The sequence below is a fragment of the Erpetoichthys calabaricus genome, chromosome 6, assembly GCF_900747795.2.
Source record: "Erpetoichthys calabaricus chromosome 6, fErpCal1.3, whole genome shotgun sequence".
NCBI lineage: Eukaryota > Metazoa > Chordata > Cladistia > Polypteriformes > Polypteridae > Erpetoichthys > Erpetoichthys calabaricus.
In genome coordinates, this window is record NC_041399.2 from 140,099,583 (window position 1) to 140,119,978 (window position 20,396).

Below are 20,396 nucleotides of genomic sequence, written 5' to 3' on the forward strand. Positions count from 1 at the left end.
CAAACAGCACACAGACAATCCCCACTCTGAAAGGTAAACCCAAGTACTCCATAGCAAAGCTAACCAGTATGCCTCTTTTTTTTTTGCAAATTTGGTCATGAATGCATTCATTCATTTACAATACCCTCTTAGTCCAAAAACATTTTGTAGGCAGCTGAAGCCTATGCAATAAGATTAACCACAAGAAAGAAACTATGACTAGGTCTGGGCATTAGTTTATTGTAGGGCATACAGGAAGTCCCACTCATAGGTGGTTAACTTACAGTTGGCAAACAAATTGCCTGCACATCTTTAAGATTTCAGTGCAAATGAAATAATTGGAGAGCAAAGTAGAATGTATGACAATGAATAGACAGTGAATTAGAATTTGAAAATGGGATTCTGGAGCACATTGTTGCCTTCTTTCTATTCCTGGTGTTTTAAACACACAAATAAATCAAATTATAAATTGCTTTCTGTATTAATTACCATAAGGTTTCCAATTTTTTGGACAATGTGAATAATGTCTATAAAAATGTTTTTTTATTCCCTGATAAAAATAATTATCTATTGGATTGTTGATCGAAGTGACTATTGTTTTCACTAGGATAAACATCAAAATTATTGTATGCTCACCAGTGGTTGTATACATTTGGCATGGTCTGTTATACCAACTAATTTCATTGCTGTGGTCCTTAGTAACAGACTGAGTTACCATAATTATGAAGTTTTATTTGGCATGTCAATAGTATGACATATAGTGGGAGATAATTTCTTTTAAAACAAAAAACAAAAACATAGTATTATAAACTTTTTGATTTGCTGTAAAATGTAATTATTTTATCATTTTTGGGCAGTTTAATAAACCTGTTTCATCCTTTTCCTGAATCTACTCAGGTCTTTGTAAGAACACCAGGGTATCCTCACAACATGAAGTGCATGACTGAAGACAGTCCAGGGTAGGTTGCCAGTCAATTGCAGGGTGCACACACTCACTCATACCATGCCAGTTTCTGTTCATCAAAGTATTGTTCTGATCTTTTGGATATGAAGAAAAACATAAATATGCAGAGAAAAAAACAGACATATGATAAAGGAAAATATGCAAACTCTACACATACAGTTACACTCTAGGATTTGAACCCAGCCTTCTGGAACTGTGAGACAATAGCACAAGAGCTACAGCAACATGTCCCTCACCTTGTAAATAAGCCATAAATTTAAAAATTAATAATAATTTTGACATACACTTTGCAAATAAATAACTATCAAATGTTGACTTTTAATATCATCTACAAATAAGTTACAAATAAGTACAGTGACCTGAGATTTATCAAAATGACAGTCTCTCTTCATTATTGTTTATCTTGTGTTATTACTTGGAGGCTGGCGACAACGGTATATCTTTGTAAAATCACAATTGATAGCTGGTACTCATTCTATGCCACTCTGAATAAGTATCTGCAGTGTGACTTTGTTATTAACACGGAGCAGATATAAAGCCAGAAGGCTCAAATAAATGAAACTAGGTTGTGCTTAGTTGAGATTTCCACTTCATGTCCCTGAACATACTAGCAGATTTTCTTGGGATTCATTCTTTTCAGCACGTATTTCTTTCTCAGCAAACTTCTGAGATTAATAAGTAATGATTATATTGCTCATTTTATTACCATGCTTTCGAAATGTAATCAATGGACTGCAAAAATATAAATATTAATAATTTCTTAAAACCTAAACGGTAATAAATTATTAATTCATTAAAAGTTGGATCATCTAATCTCCTGATATGTTATATACAGTAGATATTTCCATTTCTTAGTACAAACTATTATGAATGCATAGATGTTTGTCCAGTAGGCAAATATGAATGCAAGCATGGATTTCTGGTCCCACATGGGAAGAAAAAACCTGGTTTAGCAAGAGTTATGAATCAGGATCAGGTCAAAGAGAGATGGGTTCTTGTAACTAGAAATATGTGGGGGGTGAATAGAGATTAAAATAACCAGGGACCTTCATAAATACTCATTAGATGAGGAACTGCAATTTGGAGACTGCTTTCTCTCTAATAGACAGCCAGACTGTACACAAAGGGAGAGCTATCGGAGTACTAAAAGCCCAGAAGAAGTCCTGTGCTTCTTTGCCCTTTATATGAAATGGTTAAGCGTCAGGTCATACAATGTGTCCATATATGAAAAGGAGGCCATGTTTCATACTGCTTAAGAGATTTTTGAAGGAGGTGACCTCTGATTTCGAAAGTGAACCAGATCTCTTGTATGATTAGTCATCCAATGTTGAGAATATTCCATATTTTAAATGAGAAGCAGAAGGTTAAAGCTCATGTGACAGGAAAGAAGACTTTGACCTGGTAAGGAGAAGAAATATAATATGGAATCAGAAGATTAGCTGCCACTTTTGTGAAATGGAAATCCTTTTAACATGGGTCAACACGAGGGGTTTATGTTCACTGACATGTCTATAATTTTTTTATTAGTGTTTCATTCACATCTTTATTTGAAAGACCAGTCTAAATTGTTTCACTGAGTGTTTGCCATCCCCAACGTGAATGAATAGCAAGTTTTCACCTGGTGATGGACTGATGCCCTGTTCAGGTTTTGTTCCTGCTTCACCCCCTATCCTAGCTGAGGTAGGCTCAAGCACTGCTAGGACTCTGGTCTGCATTGAGCAGGTTAGAAAATGACATGACACTGTTATTATTAGGTAATTACATGGAGTTTCCCCTCCTCGAACTGCCACCTTACTGTGGTGGAGGGGTTTGCGTGTCCCAATGATCCTAGGAGCTCTGTTGTCCGGGGCTTTATGCCCCTGGTAGGGCCACCCAAGGCAAACTGGTCCTATTTGAGGGATGAGACAAAGTGTGGTTCAATATAACCTCCTATGATGAATAAAAAATTTGGACGGCGTTTTCCCTCGCCCGGACGTGGGTCACCGGGGCCCCACTCTGGAGCCAGGCCTGGAGGTGGGGCTCGATGGCGAGCACCTGGTGGCCGGGCTTGTACCCATGGGGCTCGGCCGGGCACAGCCCGAAGAGGCAACGTGGGTCCCCCTTCCCATGGGCTCACCACCTATGGGAGGGGCCAAGGAGGTCGGGTGCAGTGTGAGTTGGGTGGTGGCCGAAGGCGGGGACCTTGGCGGTCCGATCCTCGGCTACAGAAGCTGGCTCTTGGGACGTGGAATGTCACCTCTCTGAAGGGGAAGGAGCCTGAGCTTGTGCGCGAGGTTGAGAAGTTCCGGCTAGATATAGTCGGGCTCACCTCGACGCACAGCTTGGACTCTGGAACCAATCTCCTTGAGAGGGGCTGGACTCTCTACCACTCTGGAGTTGCCCCCGGTGAAAGGCGCCGAGCTGGTGTGGGCATACTTATTGCCCCCCGACTTGGAGCCTGTACATTGGGGTTTACCCCGGTGGACGAGAGAGTAGCCTCCCTCCGCCTTCGGGTGGGGGGACGGGTCCTAACTGTTGTTTGTGCGTATGCACCAAACAGCAGTTCGGAGTACCCACCCTTTTTGGAGTCCCTGGAGGGGGTGCTAGAGGGCATACCTTCTGGGGACTCCCTCGTACTGCTGGGAGACTTCAATGCTCACGTGGGCAATGACAGTGAGACCTGGAAGGGCGTGATTGGAAGGAATGGCACCCCCGATCTGAACCCGAGTGGTGTTTTGTTATTGGACTTCTGTGCTCGTCACGGATTGTCCATAACAAACACCATGTTCAAGCATAGGGGTGTTCATATGTGCACTTGGCACCAGGACACCCTAGGCCTCAGTTCAATGATCGACTTTGTGGTTGTGTCGTCGGACCTGCGGCCACATGTCTTGGACACTCGGGTGAAGAGAGGGGCTGAGCTGTCAACTGGTCACCACCTGGTGGTGAGTTGGCTCCGATGGTGGGGGAGGATGCCAGTCAGGCCTGGTAGGCCCAAACGTGTTGTGAGGGTCTGCTGGGAACGTCTGGCAGAGCCCCCTGTCAGAAGCAGCTTCAACTCCCACCTCCGGCAGAACTTCGACCATGTCCCGAGGGAGGTGGGGGACATTGAGTCCGAATGGGCCATGTTCTGTGCCTCTATTGTTGAGGCGGCTGACTGGAGCTGTGGCCATAAGGTAGTCGGTGCCTGTCGTGGCGGTAATCCCCGAACCCGTTGGTGGAAACCGCCGGTGAGGGATGCTGTCAAGCTGAAGAAGGAGTCCTACCGGTCCCTTTTGTCCTGTGGGACTCTGGAGGCAGCTGATAGGTACCGGCAGGCCAAGCAGACTGCAGCTTTGGTGGTTGCTGAGGCAAAAACTCGGGCAGCATGGGAGGAGTTTGGGGAGGCCATGGAAAACGACTTTCGGACGGCTTCGAGGAGATTCTGGTCCACCGTCCGGCGTCTCAGGAGGGGGAAGCAGTGCAGTGTCAACACTGTGTATGGTGGGGATGGTGCGCTGCTGACCTCAACTCGGGATGTTGTGGGTCGGTGGGGGGAGTACTTCAAAGACCTCCTCAATCCCACTAACATGCCTTCCAATGAGGAAGCAGAGCCTGGGAACTCGGAGGTGGGCTCCCCCATCTCTGGGACTGAGGTCACCGAGGTGGTCAAAAAACTCCTTGGTGGCAGGGCCCCGGGTGTGGATGAGATACACCCGGAGTTCCTCAAGGCTCTGGATGTTGTAGGGCTGTCTTGGTTGACACGTCTCTGCAACATCGCATGGACATCAGGGACAGTGCCTCTGGATTGGCAGACCGGGGTGGTGGTCCCCCTCTTTAAGAAGGGGGACCGGAGGGTGTGTTCCAACTACAGAGGGATCACACTCCTCAGCCTCCCTGGAAAAGTCTATTCGGGGGTACTGGAGAGGAGGGTCCGTCGGATAGTCGAACCTCGGATTCAGGAGGAACAGTGTGGTTTTCGTCCTGGTCGTGGAACAGTGGACCAGCTCTACACCCTTAGCAGGGTCCTGGAGGGTGCATGGGAGTTCGCCCAACCAGTCTACATGTGTTTTGTGGACTTGGAAAAGGCGTTCGACCGTGTCCCTTGGGGAATCCTGTGGGGGGTACTCCGAGAGTATGGGATACCGGACCCCCTGATAAGAGCTGTTCGGTCCCTGTACGATCGGTGCCAGAGCTTGGTCCGCATTGCTGGCAGTAAGTCGAACCCTCCGCCAGGGCTGCCCTTTGTCACCGATTCTGTTCATAACTTTTATGGACAGAATTTCTAGGCGCAGCCAGAGTGTTGAGGGGGTCTGGCTTGGTGGACTCAGGATTGGGTCACTGCTTTTTGCAGATGATGTTGTCCTGTTTGCTTCATCAGGCCGTGATCTTCAGCTCTCTCTGGATCGGTTCGCAGCTGAGTGTGAAGCAGCTGGGATGGGAATCAGCACCTCCAAATCTGAGACCATGGTCCTCAGCCGGAAAAGGGTGGAGTGCCCTCTCAGGGTTGGGAGCAAGATCCTGCCTCAAGTGGAGGAGTTCAAGTATCTCGGGGTCTTGTTCACAAGTGTGGGAAGAATGGAGCGTGAGATCGACAGGCGGATCGGTGCGGCATCCGCAGTGATGCGGGCTCTGCATCGGTCTGTCGTGGTGAAAAAGGAGCTGAGCCGTAAGGCAAAGCTCTCAATTTACCAGTCGATCTATGTTCCTACCCTCACCTATGGTCGTGAGCTATGGGTAGTGACCGAAAGAACGAGATCGCGAATACAAGCAGCTGAAATGAGTTTTCTCCGCAGGGTGTCTGGGCTCTCCCTTAAAGATAGGGTGAGAAGCTCAGTCATCCGGGAGGGGCTCAGAGTAGAGCCGCTGCTCCTCCGCATCGGGAGGAGTCAGATGAGGTGGCTCGGGCATCTGATCAGGATGCCACCTGAACGCCTCCCTGGTGAGGTGTTCCGGGCACGTCCAACCGGGAGGAGGCCCCGGGGAAGACCCAGGACACGCTGGAGGGACTATGTCTCCCGGCTGGCCTGGGAACGCCTCAGGATTCTCCCGGAAGAGCTAGAAGAAGTGGCCAGGGAGAGGGAAGTCTGGGCATCTCTGCTCAAGCTGCTGCCCCCGCGACCCGACCTCGGATAAGCGGAAGAGGATGGATGGATGGATGGATACATGGAGTTGATTATGGTTGCAGTTGGCAATTTTTTAGCATTTAGTATTAATGTTTACTGTTTTTTCACCAGGCTGATGTCTTGATCACTGAGCTTGGTGTTCTTTCTGTTAAGATAACATGGCCTTAATAGAATTTCCTAGTTTTTAACTTTCTTGTGGTGTTGTAACTGTATTAGACATGCTCATGAATTAAACATTAACAGCAGTATTAGCCAGACTTTGAGATTTTATTTTTGTCTGCTACATTATGACAAGAATTTGTTCTATACTGTACAAAAATCTATTGATGGAGTATTTTGCAGTGGACTGTCCAAGAAATTAATAATTAAAACTTTCTTGATAAATACCTAGCTTCATCTAATTGAAATGGGAATTCAATGATGAATCTGCTTAAAAGAGTAATGAACTAAGCATTTAATAAATAGAAGAGCAATGCCTGTGTCTTCCTCTCCAGCCATACCACTACACACCCATTGGAACCAGCCGGAAGGAGCAAAGAAAATAAAATGCACCTAACCTTCCAAGCAGGAGCACCAAAGGCATTCTCTTCATATTGTGGGAGGCACACTTTAAAGACCAGGCTGTCTAAAACTGCAGTGAAAAAAGAAGCATTTAAAAAATGAATTTAATGAGGCACTCAGTCATGTCTCAATATAATCCAAATCAGTTGCTGCTGAAGATAACCATGTTGTGGGGGTAAAAAACAGACAAAAAAAAAAACCCTAATAAAATGGCATTCTTTGATTCTGATATGTTAGAAAAATGTCCAAGACTGTTATCTTTCTCAAAAAATAATGTTTACATCAAATAAATTAAGCGCAAAATGGCATTTAAGTTTAGCATGACTAATTGAGTTTAATTTATTTGATTGATTCCCTGGTTATTCAGGCACTATTCCATCATTAACTTCATTGGATGGAAGGGGAAATTATATATAGGCAGATAATTTATTTGTATTTAGTTTATATGAAAAATTGATCAACTTTTAACAGGTAAGATTATTATCTGTCAACTTATAGAAACTGTTATTGTTCCCCTCACTTCCCTGTCCTGAGCTCTTTTGCCTAACGCCTGGCTGCCCAACCTTGCAAATGAAAAGGATGCATTGGTTGAAAGGTTTCTATTACAGAAAACAAATATTTTCAATTAAGTATCATTATGTTAATGAGATTTTTCAGTTATTTCCCTTTTCCACAATTATTATGGAAGTATCCATTGCTGAAACTTCAGTAATAATGAAAAAGTCTGAATTAACATAAGCTGTTCTATCTCAGGGTGTTCACCATTTCATGGAGACCAACAGAAGTCTAGATACATAGTAAAGGATCAAAAATATCATTATATTTGTAATCACTGCCCTTGAAACTGTCTAAAACAACACTCCACATGCTTACATCTAAAATGTGCTATTTCTAATCTTCTGGGAGTGGTTCTTAAAGGGCTAGATCCACTGGTATAGAATCAAACAACAAAAATTTGATCATATTCATGATCAGCAACCTTGAAATAGAATAAAATGAGACTCCACATGCCTATACTACTGATTTCCATTTTTTCAAACTGTTGTGAAATGGAGTACATTTTACCTCTTTGTATCTCATTTGTAGTGGTATGTACAACTTCAAGTCTTTCTGTTCGTTTTTGCTGAAGACAACTATTGATTTACTCTTTATTATAAGGATGTTATTTTCTGCACAAAATTTGGGGGGGTATTCAAGGTTAGAGGGCCAAAATATGGGAGAACCCCAATTTCAGCCTATTTCACACCTTTACTTCATGGCAACTCAAATGGTAGATCATATGTGGAGGTTTTCTTGTACAAGTGAGTCAGGAGGTGCCGGACAAAAAAGTGAAGTGATTTCAAAGTATTCATAAGTAATTCTTATGAACTCAATAAAAACACTTTATTGGTGGAATAAAACAACTGTTCCTGGGTTCAAATACTACTCCAGCAGTCACTTTCTCTGCAGAGCTTATACAAATATATTCATATTCTTTGAGATTTTCCTCAAGAACTGCATTTTAAATTAATTGGTGTATTTTAAGTTGATATCAATGTGTGTGAATTATTACCAGCATTCCAATGAGCTAGAATCATTTCCAAGATTGTTTCTTGCCTTGAGCTTAAAGCTGCCAGGATAGGCTTTAGCACCTTGTAGTCCTGTAATGAAGTAATGGAATTTGTAAAATTGGAAGGATAAATGGACAAATATATGTGTATAATATATCAGTATCTTGATTTTTTCAACTAGCCTGCCTTTCAAACAACAGAAAATGTTCCATTTACACTCAGAAACCACATTAGAATTCAGCTGGCATTACCCCATTCCTATAAAGACATTTTAATCTAGTTTTACGGTCGCTTGAGGGCACTCAAAATATATACTTTGTCTTTCAACAGAGCCTCTAAGCCCTTATCAAGTCAATCTGATTCCCATAATTAATGCAAGACACATTCAGCTGTATTCTGGTTACTACAGTAATATATTGAAACAATGATTCTGAGGGAGACAAAGAGTAGAGGCTTTCCGAACTATATATAGCTTTATTAAAATGTAACTTCTAAGTGTAAAGGCTTCCTTCAAAAGAAGACGCAAAATATGCACATGTTGGGACTTAATGGACACTTTTCAGTGTAGAATCATACTTAAAAGCAGCTTAGACATACTGTGCATGTAAAAACAGCTATACAAACAGTCTTCAAATACCTCTCAATTTCCCTTTAGAAAATAACATTGCCCTTCTTTGTATGATTGCAGAGATTCTTAGGAGTAGAGAATCTTCTCCTTTGTGGTTTCACAAATCATGTGGAAAATGTATTTAGCTTGTGCTCTGATCTTTAAAGAGATATTTTTATTATGAAAGCAAAATGCATGTAGCAATGAAAAATGGCATTATTATCAGCACAGGTGTTTTTAGAGTGCCATTTATTAACTGAGTCTTGGAAGAACCCAGGCAGTCATAGCAAAGACATATACCTGTATGTGTAATTATATATGCTTCTGCTTGATAGGTTTTATTGCATTTTCATAGTCAGTGATTGAGAGGGTCTCATGACATTGAAGGAGTCACTCAGAATATTAACAACATTTTGCCACACAGAAATTGATTCAGGCTATTGAAATCCAAACAGGTTGCTAGGAAACTGAGGCCATGAAGGAGAATGTACCTGAAGTTGGATTAAGGCACTGGAACTTTTCGAAACTGTCACACAAGGCCATGAAGGAGACCTATGGAAGCAGGAGTAAGAGTTTTGAGCAGTTTATGTCTTCTTGAAAACTATGGGTATTTTTCTGCCTTCTAGGATTATGGTAGTGTAGCTGTTTGTAGTCAGTGAAGTAGAAAACTAAAGGAAAACTAAATCCCATGTTCATAGTTGCATAATGCATGCCTCAAGTGATGTGGTGTGCAATGAGAGTTTTAAAATCCACTGCCATTACGTGTTGCTAAGTACCGGAGGCCTAGTACAATGTGCCACTTCTGCTTATTGTGCCCATGGTGATTACACTTATTACATTGTCACCTCTTCTTTTATGTTCACTATGTACTTATATGTTTACCTATTGCAAGTAAAGCACTGTAAATTGTTTGGTATTATTATTATTAAATATACTACCACATCACAGCCCAAACCACTTAAAAATGATTACAAATATAATACAAAAATCTCAAAATAAACAAAAAAGATTCAACTACTGAGAAGCATTATGCAATATGTATAATAACAATTTCAACATCAGAAATTGTTGATTTTAAGAATAAATACAGAATTACTATAATAAAGATTGAAAAGTAAAACCTTACATAACAAATTCTGGGCTTATGCTGAACCTCTTCAATTTGTTTGCAATTTTATTCTTTATGAACAAACACTTTAAGTGGGGCTCTTCTTGTTCTATAGCTGTCCAAGTCTGAATGGGGGTTGAGTGCCGTGTTTCATGGACTATCTTCAGACCATAGTAAGTACGAAACTATTTTTTATGTTGGAATGGACTGTGATTTGTTATTGCATTTTGTTCTTTATATTAAAATAAATAATAGTAATAATAAATAGGTAAGTCACTGCAAAGAAGGATATACCAGTCATTGCTGTGGATATACCAGTCAATGCCTCAACAAAGATTTGAGGCTGTGGCATCTTCTTATATTACACTTCAGGGGCCTCATGTATAAACGGTGCATACACACAAAACTGTTTTTTTGTATCTCTTTAATAATATTTTAGTGTAAAAGGATAACCAGTATTTAAACCTTTTATGTTACTTTATAAATTTATTTTACACAATGTTGAAAAATGAATAAGAAAGCTACATATTTTGGCAGCTGCTGCTTTAATTTTCAATGAAATGAAAAAAGCTCTCCAAGAGAAAACGTCAATGAAGAAGAAACAGTTTGCACTATCTAAAAATGAGAAACCCTCATTTATAAAAGTTTGCTGCAGATGACTTAACTGAAAATAAATGAATAGTTCCTATGTGTATAATACATATTTATCTATTTTACTTATGCCTTTATTCCAGCAACTTGCAACATCTGAGGTACAATTTGTTACATTACTTTTGTTTTTTGCAGCACAGGCAGGTGAAGTGACTTCCTCAGGGTCACACAGTGGTGTCAGTACCAGGATTTGAACTGACAAGCTCCGGGTTTACTGAAATATTACTGAAGAAAGAAAAAAAATGAAAACGGGCAAATAGGGCTATGCATACAAATGTCCATCCATCCATTATCCAACCCGCTATATCCTAAATACAGGAGCCAATAAGTAGATATGTATATATACAGTATATATACAGTATATATATATATATATATATATATAATATATGTGAATGTATGTATGTATATATGTATGTCTATATTAATATCTATATATATATATATGTAGATATGTAAATTTGTATATGTATATATATGTATATGTGGATGTGTATATGTAGATATGTATATATATGTATATATGTTTATGTATATATATACTTACATAACCTCTTTAACACACTACTTCTCCGCTGCGAAGCGCGGGTATTTTGCTATATGTAGATATCTGTATATGTAGATATGTATATATATGTATATATGTATATGTATATATATATGTTTACATAACCTCTTCAACACACTACTTCTCCGCTGCGAAGCGCGGGTATTTTGCTATATATATATATATATATATATATGACAGCAACACTCATAACAATGACAACACAATTACATATATATATATGTAGATATGTATATATATATATATATATATATATATATATATATATATATATGTGTCAATCTATCTATGTATGTATGTCTAGATATATATATATATATATATATATATATATATATATATATATATATATATATATATATATGTAGATATGTATATATATGTGTATATATATGTAGATGTGTATATATGTAGATATGTAAATATTTATGTATATATATGTGTGTGTGTGTGTATGTATATGTGTGTGTGTATATATATGTTGATATGTGTATATATATATATATGTATATATATGTGGATGTGTATATGTATATATATATGTAGATATGTGTATATGTAGATATGTATATATATGTTTATGTGTGTGTGTGTGTGTATTATATATATAAAAGACAGCAACACTCATAACAATGACAACACAATTACATTGACAATCATGTTACGTTATTTTTAAAATGTTTCCTTTTTTTTTTCATAACCTCTTTAACACACTACTTCACCGCTGCGAAGAGCGGGTATTTTGCTAGTACAGCATAAAGCACACGGTGCCTCAGCCATGCGCACAGTCTATTTGAACATCGCTTATACAGCAAACGCTTCAGAGCCTTTCCTGTGGGGACCTCGTGATTCAGAAACAATTTCATCTCAAGAACTATAAACACACTCAATCAGTCCATCAAGTGCTCCCAGTAGAACCATTTGTACTTTTAAGTACAATTACCTCACTGTAAACTTGCATTACAGTCATTACAATATTGCACAACCTGAGCCACTTATGCTTTCAAATTGTATATTCTTCATTTTTTTATCATATTATTATTATTGTTGTTATTATTTTACCCTTTTATAGGAAAATAAGTTTATGGAGTATTTGAGCATTGAATCTCATTTTACCATACAATAACAATAAAGGAATTCAATTTAATTCAATAGAAGATATAACGATGACTGGCTTCTAAGTCGATTTAGATTTCCAAGCACTATCATCTTGGAGCTCTTAATTATCTTTTTTAAGATGAAATGCAGTAAAGTATATATATTTCATTATACAGATACATTTTTAACTTCATTTGCATAATGTGTACTGTTAATAATTAAGCGTGTGGACACTGTGGACAGTGGTAGCGATGAACTGGCACCCCGTTCAAGGACTGGTCCTGCGTTGCGCTGTATGCTTGCTGGGACTGGCGCAAACCTAAGCTTACAGATGGCTTGACATTTATTAAGGAGCTGATTGTTTGCCGATTTTGTTACTTTGAGAAAGAAAAGGAAGGACAGGATTTGGGGGTTGGAACGTTTGGAAGAGACAGTACTACTGCAATAAATTATTTTATCGAGGGTTGTGCACGTCCCAGCAAGTGTCTTGCGGGAGGCAGGAACAATCCCTGGATGGGGAGACAGCACATCACTACCACTGCGCCACTGTGCCCCCATATTTTATACATGCTTTAATTCCTACCATCATTAAAATGATATCAAGTATACATCTTAGTATTTAAATTGTTCAGAGAGCTGTAATATCATGAATGTAATGTATTCTGTGTCCTGTCAGCATAAGAGAAAGCCTGTTTAAGAAGCACATAGTATTTCATACACATAAGAGTACATAGAAGAACACATAGAATACGATTTGAGAAACTAGTAAATTAAACAATACTAAGATGAAGTTTATGACGTTCTGCTTTAATGACAAAGTAAACTACATGATTAAAGTGAAAATTTCAACCTTTTTTTTGCATTATGTCCCTATTTTTTTTCTTTTCTATGTACCCTAATATGCTTCCATATAACACTTAGACGGTGGGCTACAACTTTTCGCATTTTCACAGCGACTTTGATATCTGATCACTTCTTTTTTATTTCAGGCAATGTGCGACTTTCTGAACTTGAACTTTTGAGTTTCTCCGCCACTCAATGTCACTCGATCAACTTTCTTTTGTTGTTTATACCACTGCATAAACATTTATTTTGTTGCATTTGCATTTTCACTTTCAAATAAAAATATTTTTCTGGTACTTCTTTAATGTAAACAGCAGGAAGAAACAGATGTGCCTTGCTTTATAGCCAATTCGATGGAGAAACTTGATTTACACATTCTTGCTAAACTCAAGACGTGAAGGGTTTATGCAAACCTTTGCAGCTGTAATCCTTCTCTCAAAAGCATTTCATTCTGATTTTTTTCTTTTCCAATATCTCCTAAGATTATTTTTCTACATTTTGTTAAATAATAACTATCTATAAATAAACAAGTAAATATCAAAATTAGGTCTATGTGTATTGGTTTACCAATGTTCTTATGTATTTCTTACAAGACATTTGAATTATGAAATTGCATCATTTTTACTTTACTGCTCCTGTTAAGCTGAGTAGCTTCTTTTCAAAAATGGAAAAAATATAATTTAATGGCTGCGGTGGGCTGGCGCCCTGCCCAGGGATTTGTTCCTGCCTTGCGCCCTGTTTTGACTGGGATTGGCTCCAGCGGACCCCTGTGACCCTGTGTTAGGATATAGCGGGTTGGATAATGACTGACTGACTGACTAATTTAATGGTTTATGAGAAAATTTACACTATTATAAACAATCTTTAAAAACAAACTTTTTTTAAAGACAATATTTAACAAATTAGTAAGTAATCCCAAATGCTCCATTAGACATCTCTACTAAAAATAAAAACAGTCATGTCGGTTTTGAATAGTGTCTTATCAATTAGTTCAAAATGATAATATTTGCAAAATACTGTAAATTGTGAGTATCTCAAAAGAAAAAACAAAAAAGTAAAAAGAATATAAAGAATGCAAAGTTAGTGAATGCTCACTTCACTTTAATGTTCCTACTCTATATAACTTCATTTTTAGTTGGTTATTGATAATGTTCATGTCTCATAATGCCAGTATCTATTATAATATACTCTTTCAAATGCAGTGGCATGGCAGTGTGGAGGTTAGCAATGTTGCTGTTAAACTGGGAGAAAACTGGTTCGATTCCCACTTCCAACCCACTGTGTGACCCTGAACAAGTGCTTAACCTTCCTGTGCTACAAATTAAAAAATGCATTTAAGCAGTTGAAGTGAATTTATATTGAGATGTACTTTTAAAGTGCATTAGGATGTGGTGTTTCCTGTAGGCAGGATAAAATAAATGTTTTTTGTTTCACAACTGTAGGAGACTTGGTTTCAATACCAGCCAAGTCACTGCCTGTTTGAAGTTTGAATTCTGCCAAAGTTTGTGTGGCTCTTATCTTGGGTCCTCAAATTTCCTTCCATGTCCCAAAAACAAATAGGTTAGTTTGATTGGTAGCTATGAATGTTGCACAATTGTGTCCTGCTTGTAACTGATGATTCCTGTAGGTTTGGGTCTAGCACTGAATCAAGTGCCACTAAAATAACTACTGGTACACCACAACCCTCAGAAAAAGACTGGTGTTTTTGAACTTTACATACACTTACAACCTTTTTTTTACTTTTACAGTATGTGTGGTCAGTGCTTATTTTATGTCATTATTTTTTTGATAATAATTTATTACACGTTCCAGAAAGTCACTTCACATTTTTTGTGTGTGATTTAATAAAGAAATCTTTGACGACATTGTTTGTTGCAGGTGATGAGCTTATACTTGTAGGACAATAACTATCTCTGGACTAGACAACAGTCTATCTCAGGACCATCTCATGCATACATCCGCCCCAGGCTTAATTAATTTGTTGGTATCCTGTGTAAGGATGTTTCTCATATGCAGTTTGGCACACATTCCATAACTGACTCACCATATTGATCTTAGCTGTACAGATGGCAGTTGATTAACCACAAAAACCAAAGAAAAGCATCTAAATAACTTATATTGATTACAAGTAATCTTAGAAAGACTATTTTAAAATATAACAACTGTATTTTTCAATTACAATCATTTAATTAGAAGTTAATTCATAAACTTTACCCGACTCCTTGGTTAATTAAGTGAACAAGTATGATGGGTTTAACAGAAATAAAATGGGCTAATACCTTGTTTAAATGTGGATGATTAGTCATCCATGATTACAGCTTGTAGCTGTATTTCTTTATTTAACTTGTATGTTTAGAGCTGAATTTCTTTTATCTGCTTTTTGCTTTCCATTCCACTCATCACTCCGTTAATGTGGCTATTACAATACAACTGGAAGCATACTGCATCAAAGTAATCGGGTTTTATTGTTATTATATGCTTATCAAATATATTTATCCAAGTTGACCTGAAGTTTTAATATTTTATGTTGCTGCCAGAGTATGTTAATGATATCTATCTATCTATCTATCTATCTATCTATCTATCTATCTATCTATCTATCTATCTATCTATCTATCTATCTATCTATCTATCTATCTATCTATCTATCTATCTATCTATAATCTGGCCTAATCTACTCAGTTTCAACATGTAGAATGATGATCACCACCAGAGATAAGTTTTTTTTCTGCAAGAGGCTCATGTGATATGGCTGGTTTGACACTGAACACATCATAAATGCTTGGACTTATGCTGAAAAGTGAGATGCAGCTTTGATTCACTGTGTTGTGTTAAAGTTGGAGACAAGTGAGTGGGAAGACCAAGGAAGTGATGAAAAAGACATAGCTGATACATGGAATATACATTAACCAGTACAAGCAGAGGTTATGCAAATTAGAGTCAACTTTAGGGGCACAAAATTAAAAACATACATAGAATATTTGAAAGGATAAAAATTAGGCCTTGAAAACCCCAACTTGAAACATCAAACCCTACCAATTTATATAAAATATTGAGTTATCATTTAATTGGTCCTTGTGATGAGCTAGCCTCCAAGTAGCTTATGTTAAAGTGAAATTCACAAATCCAATTCTGGATGAGAAGAATAGCTTTATTGACAGTGTGACCTCTAAGGGGCGCCACTGTGCCCCAGATAGAATTGTGCCAGACAAGTCCCAGGTTCACAATTAATGCTTATTTAACAAAGTACCTTCTCATTATCTCCATTTGTTCTCTTTCTACTATTTATTCCTCCATTCTTCCTATACAAGTGTTGCTCTTCTTTGCTCCCGACTCCAACTCCGACTCCCTGGACCAAGGAGAACTTTTGGAGCTTAATCTGTTGCCTCCGGGAGGCATCAATATCTGACATTTCCCCCTGGCAGGGCTAGCCCCTGGGACCACAACTCCTATTCTGCCCTGTGAGCATCCATACTGGGGCATGCCAGATGGGTTGCCACCACCCAGTGCCCATAGCAGGCAGTCACCCACTGTCCTAACCTTGCAGGTGCCCAAGCCCAACCATAGTGTCACTATATGGTTATTGGGATGCCAACTCCAAGGTAGCTGCTGCCACATCATCTTTCTGTGTCCATGTTCATGCTCCCCCACTGACCTTCCTTTCCCATGGACTTCTGGCCGGGCAAGTGAGCAGGATCCATCCCACAAGGGATGTCAGTTGGTCCCTCACAACACTTATGTGGAGTCAATCAGTACATGGATGACTAACTTACAGATTCTGGTTTCACTTTTTAATTACACTTGTCAATTACAGTGGTACGTGATTAGTTTCATTTCTCATGTCCTTTCTAGTTACTGAAAAACATTGCTCTTCGAGTCAGGATTCCGCTGCACTAGATTACTGTATACTGGTTCTCCTATCAATAGCAGCAGCAGGGACTGGGTCACAGCTCAAGAGGATTTAATTAAAATGCTTTCTAAGAGTGCTAAATGCAAAAGCTAACAGTTAAGCACAGAAGTCATTCACTATAATCAATATATAATCAAATAGTGAAAATCATATTTATCAGTAAAAATCAACTCTCACAATCCTGCCTTTTGTTCTTCTAAAACAACAATAATCAATTATCTTCTACTTTAAGCAACTGGTTCAGGTAAATCTAAGTTAGCATAAGACAGTTCAAATGACACGGCAAGATAATCAATATCAGTAGGGGGAGCAGAAGAATTTACTACGATGATGGCGACAAGTGACATAAGAACTCACATAATACATTTAAAAATACAGTAGCATAACAGAATGATGATGACAAAACTTACTAGAGCAACAAATACTGCTTTTAACCAAGCTGGGTGAAACAAAGGCATAAGTCCCTGTTAGAAAGCTATAACTAATGAAATTCTTAATACACAACGTTGTGCAACTTTAATTAATATTTAAAACTGTATTATGTTGCAATTACATAATATAGTATTTAAAACTGTTCAATCCACATAATGGTTGCAGATGGTTAAGCACCATCATGCAGTATCAGACACCAATCCACTGCAGGGCCCACTCCTGCACACACTCACACTTGATTTTTTAATTCTATTTTCATATTCCTGATACTGTATGTGCATTTTCAAAGTATTTTAGTAAAATGAGAAAGTAACACTAAACAGCTTTAGCCATGTGCATGGTTTTGTGCTATTTAACTTCCTTATTTACATGGAATCTCCACACAGGTTGACTGCTGTGTGCAGAACAGGAACATAATGTGATAAAAATGATTACTTCCCATTTCCTTTTGTTGTCATAAACAAACCTAGAAACACAGAATGCATGTTTTCAGAAATCAAGAACTTTATTGCTTCAAACTTCATGTATTTTGTAGATTTTAGGGCTTTTTTCAATTGATTCCCTTGTAGACCCCACGTTAAACTGCAAGGACAGGCATGGTATTATGTAAATTTATAAAAAAAAATCTTTCACATAAGAACGCAATTTCCCATGTATAATTGTGGTAAAAACTGCCTCAACAATTATCATATTTATTCTTTAAAATGCTGCATCCCACATGTGACTCCGTAAGAGGTAAAAAAAAAAAAAAAATCGGTAACATTATTGAAGATAAAGAAAAAAGTGGCAGATGAAAGGATTCACTGACTGAGTAAGATGCAAAGTGAAAAGGAAACAGGACTGACAATACAATGGAGCTTGAGCAGCAAGCAGTAAGAAAATAACTAAATTGTATTAAGACACAATTAGCGTAGTTAGTCATTTAGCTTATCGATGCACTGCATTTTTATTTTACATATGCCTTCTTCTTCTTCTTTCTACATATGCCTTAATTTAAAAAAAAATTTGAATAAGTAAATTATATTTTTATGGATCTTTTGTGGCGGGGGCCTTGTTGGGGGAAAAATTACCTAGCATAATTAATGCTGAAAAAAAATTCTGTTATTTTTAGTTAGGGCTCCTTTCTTCTTTTGTACAAAAGCCTGCTTTGTCTATGATGCTTAGACAGTGAATGGATAACTTCAGAAAAGGTACTGGACAGCCTGTCTGCTAATGAAATTTCTGAGCCAACTTTTTCTGTAATAAAGCTGCAGTAGATCAGCATCTGTCCAAAAATTAGTTTTGGTGCAAAGCAAGAGCCAACTTTGGACATAGCACCAGTATTAACAGGACTTTTCAAAAGGTCCAAATACCTCTTTTTTGACAGACAGGCAGGATATGGTTTATGGGGTGGAACATAGGAGCCATGTTATCCTTTAAATAATGTTGTCAGGTATGAGCAGTAGACAGCCAAAGTTGGCAATTTAACCAAATTAGGTGATATCATGCAATCCTACATAAGAGGGAGTCAGATCATGTTGCCAGGCAAGTCAGGCAGCCAGAAGCTATAGAAACCTGCAGTTCCTATTGCAATAAAAGGTCTGACTCTGTTCCCAGAAGTAAAATGCTTTGATGCTGAGTTCAAAGTTGCATCCATCAGAGAGCTCATTGAGGTCAAATTTGGAAGGGTAGTTGGAAAGAAAGCTTCTTGGTGGGAAGAAGTTGCCAAAGCTGAGATTTGAGAGGGGAGAAGGACCTTGTAATACCTGAGAAGTAAAAAATGGTAAGGCAAGACAGATGCCAGATACAGGGTTGTTTTACAATATGCACATTATGAAATTACTTCTTAATGCTTCCACCTTAATGCTCCACAATCATAGGTTTAAATCCTGATCTGCACAAAGGGTATTTGAAATTTGTGTTTTCTATTTGTATGTAAAAAATTTTTGTGTATTTTAGTTTCCTTACATGTCCATAAAATGGTCAAAATGTTTGGACTGGAAAAATTAAATCAGCCTATGTAAAGCTGGCAGATGGGTAGTTCCAGTCTCGCGCTTGATGTTTTTTTAAGATGGGTCCTGTCCCTAATAAGTGTGCTCAGAATATTAATGAATTCTGTCAGGTTAGCATCAGGAAGACAGCTTTTCTGATAGAAATAAAATATTTTTAAATGCACACTGCATTACAGTGAGACATACTGAATCATATTATGTATCATTATTTTTATCATGGAACTAATAAAGAAAATATTCATTCTAAGAAAAGGAACCTATACAGTTGGTCTGCACACATCTTTTGGTAAATATGTATTATGTTAATGGTAGATAATCTTATTTTTAATGAAAGTTATTTTATCTAAAGTTGTGAAGTCCTGGTAATACTGTTCAAAATTAAGTTCTTTCCAACTATCCATTATAAATAAAATAAAATACTGCCACTTACCAATAAGAAACTCTAACCAGAACTGATCTTTTTCTGGTTTATAAGTGCGGTTGAATGTTATTTTAATCTGAAATGGTTGGCCTCGCCTTATAATCAGATGATTGCTATCATAAAGGTTGGTGTGGTGCTCTTGTCTATTACTTTCATCTGGCTTCTTCATCATATCAACGTTGATTACTTCAAGGAAATCTGCAATAAAAATACATATTTAATTTAGTCAAGTAAATACCAATGCTTTTAAATACTGTATTAAGTGAAATTATATCTTTTGTTGTAGTGGGATAGCAACAGGAATGAAAGCAAGTCAGGGGCCCTCAATGTACTGTATGGGATGCCAGCATGCAGTAGAGTTGGATTCAAAACTAAAAGAACAACTTATGTATACCTACCACACCAGTTATTTTTCTAATATGCCACTATTATGAACATGGCCTGTTAAAGTTTGCTTATGATATCAAATTTGATTATATGAAAGTATAAGATTGAAAGTCATGAACTTAATGATATTTTATGATAACTGTAATCCAAATACATCAGTGTGAGTAAATTAAAGTACAAAAGAGTCAGTTCTAGAGAATGTATACAATAAAATCTGCAACAAAGAAAAAGCAGGTTTTTAG

General features: G+C 38.0%; 1 protein-coding gene across 3 annotated transcripts in view; it reads right to left on the reverse strand.

Annotated features, from left to right (window-relative positions):
- The window catches only part of LOC114653566 (coagulation factor XIII A chain-like), a 252,900-nt gene that overhangs the window by 208,026 nt on the left and 24,478 nt on the right, over positions 1-20,396 (reverse strand). For all 3 annotated transcript variants that reach the window (XM_051929077.1, XM_051929078.1, XM_028803954.2), the window contains exon 3: positions 19,777-19,965. In XM_051929077.1, coding sequence (XP_051785037.1) covers positions 19,777-19,965 — 189 coding nt within the window. The remainder of the gene's footprint in view (positions 1-19,776; positions 19,966-20,396) is intronic.